The 9,180-nt window shown below is 40.2% G+C and overlaps 1 protein-coding gene across 8 annotated transcripts in view; it reads right to left on the bottom strand.

The window, feature by feature from the left end:
• The window catches only part of POLG2 (DNA polymerase gamma 2, accessory subunit), a 29,075-nt gene that overhangs the window by 8,824 nt on the left and 11,071 nt on the right, over positions 1 to 9,180 (bottom strand). For 2 of the 8 annotated variants that reach the window (XM_019466526.2, XM_019466519.2), the window contains 4 exons: positions 8,088 to 8,228; positions 5,831 to 5,911; positions 3,112 to 3,212; positions 735 to 938 (listed from right to left, as the gene is read on the bottom strand). In XM_019466526.2, coding sequence (XP_019322071.1) covers positions 773 to 938; positions 3,112 to 3,212; positions 5,831 to 5,911; positions 8,088 to 8,228 — 489 coding nt within the window. In that variant the 3' untranslated portion in view covers positions 735 to 772. Of the gene's footprint in view, positions 1 to 734; positions 939 to 3,111; positions 3,213 to 5,830; positions 5,912 to 8,087; positions 8,229 to 9,180 lie in introns of those variants that run through there. The other 6 variants (XM_019466521.2, XM_019466524.2, XM_019466520.2 and 3 more) reach the window with 6 other exon arrangements.

Genomic DNA, 9,180 nt, shown 5'->3' with positions numbered 1-9,180 from the left:
AGGTCACGATCTCATGGTCTGTGAGTTCGAGCCCCGCATCGGGCTCTGTGCTGACAGCTTGGAGCCTGGAGCCTGCTTCTGATTCTGTGTCTCCCTCTCTCTGACCCTCCCCCGTTCATGCTCTGTCTCTGTCTCAAAAATAAATAAACATTAAAAAAATTTTTTGAAAAAAAAAAAAGGAAAGAGTTTTGGCTGGTTAGCTCTTGTTTCCTTGACTTTCTTCCTAACTGGAATGTGGACAAGAAGCCTAGACGGGAGTCACCTTATGAGCATGTAGCAGCAAGTACAAAAATAAAAACCAAAATACTAAAGATGGTAGAATAGAAAGATATCAAGAGCCTGGGTCCCTAAGTATAATTGAAATAATTATACCAGCTCTGGACAGTCCACCCCTTGGACTTCTTGTTACGAGAAAAACAAACTACAATTTGCTTAATCCAATATGTTGGTTTTTTTTTTTTAAGATTTGATTTTCAAGGAATCTCTACACCCATTGTAGGTCTTGAACTCACAATCCTGAGATTCGAGAGTCACATGCTCTTCCAGCTGAGCCAACTAGGGGCACCCAACATAGTGGGATTTTTGTTTCTTGTAGCTGAACATATTTCTGATAGAATGGAATACATCAAGATATATAAGGAATAAAAACTGAATTTTCAAAAAGCACTGAAAATGTCTACTTCATAAGTGTAAAGGTGCTAAAAACAAATCTAAGTTAATAGAAGACAATCAAATTAGGAAGGAAGAATATTTATTATATAAATATTAAAATCTATACATTCTTAGCTGATGATATATACTTGATTAAAAAGTCTTTTACTTTGGATATATGCATCATTTCCTTCATCGTGGTGTCTCTACTTCTCAGATGTATTAACCCATTCTCCAAAGTAGCTTCAGTAATCAAAACTGTGAAGAGAATACTCATTTCATCATATCTGAGGGAAAAAGTAGTCAAACAAAACACATGAGCACAAATTAAATTGTAAATTCGCCATACTACCAGCTTTAATTACTTTAGAACCCAATCACTTTCCAGAGTCACAAAACTCAAAGGCAGGGCTTGAAAGGTAGACCAAAAAACTTTTTCAAAGTTTCCAAATTGTATTCAAAGTAAACTTTTCATAAAGTTTCTCTGAATTATTGTAATAGATGGAAAGTCATAAAAAAAACTAAAATTTGAGAAATAAACACTGGTACCTCACTGCATCATTTGGGGCGAAACTATGGATGAACCTCAGAATAACTGTAGCCTTTTGGTACTTGGATACAATTCAAGAAAAATTACTTTAGACTAAATTCTCTTATAATACTACTGTAACAAAGATCTTGAGTACAATACATTATACCCAAACCATGCTTGCTTAATACAGAACTTAGTATGCTAACTTATAGTTTCTAGTTCAGCAATAACTGAATATATTCGCACTGGCCTTCTTTCTGCTTACCCAGTTACACTACCTCATTGTTTTCTTTCTAGAATTCCATCAGCAATTATCCTATTTATCTATTTACTTGTTTACTGTCTACTTTGTCCCACTCCAATATAGGCTTCATAAGAACAGGAATCTTTTCTGTCTTGTTTATTGCTGTTATCAAAGTGCCCAAAATATAGTAAGTGTGCTTAATAAATATTCCATTAAAAAGCTCTTGGGCTTTACCATTCAAAAACAACTGTAACTTGATAATATTCAATTATCCTCTAATGACACAAAGGATAAGATTTTAGAACTCACAGGACTGGCAGGTTCAAGCAGCACCTTTCAGTTTTACATACAGTGAAACCATTACTTGCTTTATCTATAGAAACCTGTTTTTCCTCTGACATCATCTGAAAGGCGTATTTTAACAAGTTGCTAGAGAACTGAAGAGAAAAACATAAAGCTTCCCAACTTTTCACCCAAAAGATAGTCAACACAAAAAGTTATTAAGATAACAAAATAAACCCAAAGGAGGGAAGAATGGATTATTTGAAAAAGAGAAGTTAATGAAATAGCAGGGGGTAAGACTAGAGACAGAAGATCAATCAGGAGGGGCGCCTGAGTTAAGGGTCCGACTTGAGCTCAGGTCATGATCTTGTGGTTTGTGAGTTCAAGCCCTGTGTCAGGCTCTGTGCCAATAGCTCAGAGCCTAGAGCCTGCTTTGGATTCTGTGTCTCCCTCTCTCTCTGCCCCTCCCCAACTCATGCTCTCTCTCTCAAAAAATAAACATAAAAAAATTAAAAAAAAAAAAAAAAGATCAGGAGATTACTGCAAGAACCAGCCAGAAGACACTGTTGACTTTAACTTGGGCAGTGAACTAAGGATCGAGAGATGGGTCCAAGATACTATTCAGGAAGCAGGCTGGCATGTAGTGATGAACTGGAGGTGAAAAGTAAGGAAGAGGAAAGAGTTAAGGACGATAAATCCAGGAATGTGTCTGGATCAACTGGGTGAACAGAGGTGCTGATCACTGAAACCAGTCCTCTGTCCTTTGTCTGGGATGGAATTATCTTCCACTCAGCCTCAGAATGAACCACAACACAAGCAAGGAAAAGGCACTCCACTCATGTTCCCTCAGTCCTAATTCAATAAATGTGTCCAATACACATAAATGCATCCTTGATAAAATGATAAACTCGGGTACACACAGTCCATGACATTAAGTCTTAAAGCTGCACATAGTATGTGCTCAGATATACCTGATGAATACTGTTCCTGCTATGGCAATTAACTAGGGGCACATGGTTCTATAAATGGGAGAGTTAGGAATAATTTTATGTAGATATAAATAGATAGATATTTAGAAGGATATTTAGAAGAGATTTCTGTTACTCATAAAGAAACATCACAGGATCAAAAACTCTGAACACAAACAATTCTTGGGGTGCATGGGTGGCTCAGTCGGTTAAGCGTGCAACTTTGGCTCTGGTCATGATCTAGCAGTTTATGAGTCTGAGCCCCATGTTGGCCTCTGTGCTGACAGCTCAGAGCCTGAAGCCTGCTTCAGATTCTGTGTTTCCCTCTCTCTCTGCCCCTCCCCTGCTCACGCTCTGTTTCTCTCTCTCTTTCTCTCACTCTCTCAAAAATAAATAAATGTTGGGAAAAAAAAAAAAAAAAAGACAATTCTTACTTTGAATAAAGTTGTTCCAGTGAGGAGTGCACAGTTTCCAAATAACCAGGCCACACAGAAATACCATTTTCTAGTAATTCACTAAATAGTCCTTGACAAACCTGAGAAAAAATACATAAAATTCAAATATGAAGGAAGTAAAAGTAACTAGGATGATTACCCTGTTTTCATGAAACCACTAATCACCTTTTCCAGTGTTTAAAATGGGCATAAATTCTTTTAGTTATGTGATAATAGTGTTCACAATTCACATACTATATACTTATAAGCTGCATACTTCCTCTGGAAATGAAGAAATTAAGCACTGCAAAGCTGAATACTAAATGCAAATATTCTCTGAGAGAAAATTTTATACCAAATACAAGAATTTTTGTCATCATCGTTATCATTCAAAACACTAACAAAACCAAAGCAGATTCTGTTGGAGAAAAAACAGTCCAAAGCGCTGTGCTGTGAACTCATCTGAGAGCAGGGCACTGAGCCCCAGGGTTGTACAACCATGTCAGGCAGAGAGGAAACAAGGGAGAAGTAGTCAGACGAACATGATGAAAACGGGGACAACAGTGTTCCTGAAGCCAACTAAAGAAAACGTTTCCAGGACAGAATGACTGATTTTGGTGGGACGCTGTACACAAAAGCCTGACTGGAAATACAGAAATAGTAAGGGGTAATATTACATAATTTACATAATAAACAGTTTTCTTAACAAGCAATGGTGAAGCAAAACAGAGCAAAAACTTTAAACATCCTTAACAATCTGGAGAAGGGTTTCTCCCCCTCTGAATGCTGACGCAGGATACTTAGCAGCATCCCTGGCCTCCACGAGATACCTCTAGCACTCCTCTCCCCACAACTGACAACCAAAGCTGTCTCTAGACAACACCAAATGTCCCTGGTGGGGAGGTTGACCATCTCGAACTGGGGAGTGTGGAGGGAGTGCCTGAGCGACAGTACTGTTTCTCAAACTTCAGCTAGCATTAGAATCCCCTGGAGGGTTTGTCAAACACATGTGGCATCACCAGAGTTTCTGATTCAGCAGCTCTGCCGCGAAGACCAAGAATCTGCATTTCTAACAAGTTCCGAGGGAAAGACCGTAACTAAGTAGGTGGGTGTTAAGGTACTTGATATTTTGGGGATAGGTGAGAATATAAATATTAATAAATCGAAGTAAGAAGTTAACAGAGAAAGGTAAACATAATTGTGGATTTTAACAGGTTAGTGGTTGACAGCAAACAATTTGCTCTTTTGGGGCACCTGGCTGGCTCATTAGGTTGGATGTTCGACTCTTGATTTCGGCTCAGGTCATGATCTCGTGGTTCGTGGCATCAGTCCCCACATCAGGCTCTGTGCTGACAGTGCAGAGCCTGCTTGGGATTCTCTCTCTCCCTCTCTCTCTGCCCCCCACCCCCCGCTATATATAAACTTAAAAAATTTTTGCTCTTTTGGAAGGTAGAAGAGAAATGGCTCTAAGCATGATTAGGTGCTGAAGACATGGGATAATGACAATCCCCACACCATGAGTGAGAATACAAATACACCATGCAGCCGATATGGAGACAATCTCACTGACATAGTGAAATTAAGGATTCATATCCATTTTATCCAGTAATCCCATCTTCATGTATATAACCGGCAAAAAACCCTTGCATAGCCCAGAAACTTCTGTCATACTGCTGAGGGAAAAAAGTTAGAAACAGAGTAAGATATACAACATGCTCCCTTTTGGTAAATTAAAAACACCCACGGGACACAATACTATTATATTCTTACACGTAAAGAAAACCAAAACAAAACAAGGCCTGCAATTACAATGACAAATATTTAAGGAGCAGAGTTCTTTTTTGTCCTTCAAGCAAAAAACCCCAAGGAACTTCTACCTACAAGGGTGCTGGGGAGTCCGCCATGACCCCAGGGGGAAAAGTGGAAGTTAAACCATTACCTTCCTTTTCTCTGTGTGCACTACCTGCCCCTCCCCTCAAGACCTCTCCACAGGACCCTGAAGAAAAAAGCTGGGTGAATCTTGCTAGGGTCCTCACTCAGTTGCTAGATGGGTCTGAGTCACCCAGGACCCAGCATCACTGTAAAGGGGGGTCTTAAAAGAAACTAAAACCACCCTCCTGGCTTTTCTCAAGAGTATTTCATTAGGCTAGATAGATTAGAGAAACCAAAACAAGATTACAGATCTAGAACTTGTGTTTATATCAACAGGTATCAAAAGTGTTACGTTAAAATTGTAAGTAGGCAAGAAATAACTCACTAGACATCTGTACAAATATTTGGATTACCAAAACTATGCACACTCATTTAAAAAATGCAACTATCACTAAGCATGACTTAACAGTAAAATCCACTGAACTGTATGCAGCTTCTTTTATATACTATAGTTCCAATTATCCATAATTAACCACAGAATTTATCCATAGCCATTTAATTAAATTTTTTAAGAAGCCAATGAGGGATGCCTGGGTGGCTCAGTCAGCTGAGTGTCCAATTCTGGATTTCAGTTTAGGTCACGATCCCAGGGTCATGGTATCTATCCCCAGGGCTTGGAATTCTCTGTCTCCCACTGCCCCTCTACCCCACTTCCTCTCTCTCTCTCAAATAAAAAAATATTAATTTAAAAAATCAAACAAATCAAAAATTTTAAATGGCAAGCTACCCATTTGTTTGAAATAATGGTAATAATTAAAATCATGACATTAAAACTCATTTAACCCACCTGTCTTAATTCCACTGTTGGGCCTCTTCCCACATCCAAAGCAACCTTAACAGGGGCTAAACAAGGGTGAAGTTTAAGTACCTAAAAGCAATTTAAAGAGGGGGGGGGGGGGAAAGGACAGCACACCTTGTTTAAACATAACACAAGCACTAACAAACATAGAGCTTCTTAAACAGTACAATCTTGTATGAAAACGGAAGCTAGCTGAGGTCAGAAAAAAATCATGTAATGATGTACTTAGCTGGCTATATCCAGGTGCTCATTGACTTCCCCACTTAAACGTTCTGCAGAAATAAGCTCACTTGCTACTCTCCCATTTTCTGACAACTCTATTTTCCCTCAATCAAAATGCCCCTTCCTGGCATCACTGCCTTCCCTACCCAGCCAGAGCCATGTGGCTTATTGTTTGGACTCTTCTTTTGCCAAAACTTACCACTTTTCTTATTCATCCATCCACTCAACAAATATTGAACAGCTACTTAGTGCCAGAAACAGTTCTACGTACTGGGGACAAAACTCCCTGCCCCTCATGGAGGGGATAGACAGATAATAAACAAGTAAATCATATATTTGAAGGTGGTATGGGAGGAGACAGGAAGTGCTGGTGAGTGGTGGTTTGGAGAGGCTGTTTGCAATTTTTTTTAGTTTAACTTTATTTTTTTTTTTTTGCGAGGGTGCACGCACATGAGCGGAGAAGGGGCAGAGAGAGAGGGGGACAGAATCCCAAGCCGGCTCCACGTCATGAGCAGAGAGCCCAACATGGGGCTCAAACTCACGAACTGTGACGTGGGAGATCACGACCTGAGCCAGAATCAAAGGTCGGGTGCTTGACTGACTGAGCCACCCAGGCACCGCTGCAATTTTAAATAAGGTAGTAAGAGAAGTTCTTCTCTCTGAGGTGACACTGGGGCAGACTTGAGAGGTGCAAGTGGGTCCTGGAGGAGGCGCATCCCAGCCAAATGGAAGCGTGACCTGCATGTCCCAGGAACAGCAAGGAGGTCTGTGCTGCTGGAGCAGGCGTGTGAGGTCAAAAGCGAAGGGTTTTGTGAAACACTTGGGAGGCTTTGCCTTTTCATCTGAGTGAGCGGAGGAGTTTAGCGGAATATTCTGAGCAGCCGGGCAAAGGAACACGTACCTTTGAAAAGGGTCATTCAGTGCCAGAGGGAGGGGATGGTGGTGGCTTAGATCAGAGCGGAAGCAGTTGGTGGTAAGAAATGGTCAGACACAGGATATATTTTGAAGACAGAGTCCGACGGTTTTTGCTGACGGTTTGGATGTGGGATATGAGAGAAGGAACGGATCCCCCTTGTTTGCTATACATCCTATAAATCCCAGCCCCCGAACAATTAATTCTATAATCTAACTTTAGGGGCCTATCAGGCTAAATGAACACTGCATAATAAATCACTTAGCTCTGCAGCGTGGTAGGACAAATTCAGTTTCCAGTCCCAGCTGAGTACCCAACATGTTGAAATTGATTTGGGGCAGCTCCCTTTTGCATTCAAGGGGGATATGAATACTCTAAATTCTTGCCAATTAAACCGTACTCCTCCCCAGTTTAAGTTAATAATCCTGCCTTCTAATTCCCTAAGAAAATAGAGGGTATGAGGAAAACTTCCTTCAAAGGCTAACCAGCCCTGGTAGCCTATTTCTATCTATACAATCATTTCTCTCCTCCCTGCTTTTTCAAATAATTCCTTTTCAAGACCAATCCCTCCCACTTGTGTTCTTGATCCTGCCTTGACTCCTCATGTTTCTTCCAAAATCTTGCTCCATTAGTCATTTACTTTCTTTCCTCCTCTCTCTTGATTTTGAGCCCTTAAAAATGTCCTTTATCCAGGCCCATAGCTAGCTCTTATGATCTACTCAATAGCCACTTGGGGACTAGAAGCAGTAAGGTCAATACCACAAGTCTTACTAGTGTGACATAATCCTACTTAACACTCTGATACAAATGGAAGCCACCTGAGGGAAAGGCTCAGGAGCTAAGAATCAGAGATTTCTGTCTCCCTGTCTGCCAGGATCAAACAGAAATGCCTCTGGGATTACCCAATAGGAATGCCTTGTTCTATTCTGTGAGAGCCTGCTTATTATTCCTGTGGCCAGATTCTAAAAATCTGAAAACCAGTAAAATAACTTGCACTAAAAGAAATTTATTATTCACAGTTTGTGTTAGAAACCAAGTATACTAATAACATGAGTGAAAAAAACATATGCTTCTAGTTTCCCAAGTTTATCTCTGAAATATTAAAAGCACCTTTCTATGAAGATTCTTCTTTCTTGTAAAGGAGCTCTCTGTTAGCTGGAAAGAATCGTAGAGATAAGCCAGCATGCCTCGGTCTAGATTTCCACTAACAGATAAAACGTAAGGAACCACATTTTTTCGTCCATCTCGGCCCTTCATAGAAAAGTAGAACAAAAATAAAGTATCACTTAGCAGAGCTATCTCTTAAAACTATAGACTTAGAGAATCAGAACACAAACTTACAAATTCATTTAAGAAAGTATCTACTCTGGGCCAGGCCTATACTAGTCACTGGACCCACAAAGATGGTTATGACACATTTCCTGCTTTCAGGGAGATTAGGATTTAGATTAGATCATTAAGTCTCAATTGACTATGTATTAGAACTGTCTTGAATTAAAAAAAAAATTTTTTTTAATGTTTATTTATTTTTGAGAAACAGAGCATGAGCAGGACAGGGGCAGCAGGCTGGGGGGGGGGGGGGGGGCGGGGGGAGACACAGAATCTGAAGCAGGCTCCAGGCTCTAAGCTGTCAGCACAGAGCCCAATGTGGGGCTCAAAACTGAGCCATCCAGGGGCCCCATAAAACTGCCCTGAATTATAAAATGTAAAAGGTTTTGGGGCACCTGGGTGACTCGGTTGAACATCTGACTTCGGCTGAGGTCATGATCTCACAGTTTGTGAGTTCTAGCCCCAAAAGGGCTTGCTGCTGGCAGCACAGAGCCTGCTTCAGCTCCTCTGTTCTGTTTTTCTCTCAAAAAAAAACAAAAACAAAAACAAAAACAAAAAACAAACAAACCCCATTAAAAATAAATAAATGAATAAAATGTAAAGGTATTGTGTTGGGCCCCACTCCCAGAGGTTCTCAACTACCTGGACAAGAGTGGGACCCCAACATCACTACTTTTCCAGTGCTCCCTACATGAGTGTTATAATACAGATTATAATATTACAATAAAGTTCAGAAGGGCCCTTAGAGAAAAAAACAATTGGTACACTTAGGGATAGGGGTTTGGAGTATAATCTATGTAAATGTAAAGTTCTTATAAGAAGCAAACATCTTTTGAAAACCTGCATTGGGGTTATTACTTTAAGGCTACAATTA

The sequence above is a fragment of the Panthera pardus genome, unplaced genomic scaffold (assembly GCF_024362965.1).
Source record: "Panthera pardus isolate Hobbes unplaced genomic scaffold, ASM2436296v1 HiC_scaffold_3, whole genome shotgun sequence".
NCBI classification, from domain to species: Eukaryota; Metazoa; Chordata; class Mammalia; order Carnivora; family Felidae; genus Panthera; species Panthera pardus.
The sequence above is the reverse complement of the archived record's forward strand: the minus strand, read 5'-3'. Positions and strand labels throughout refer to the sequence as shown.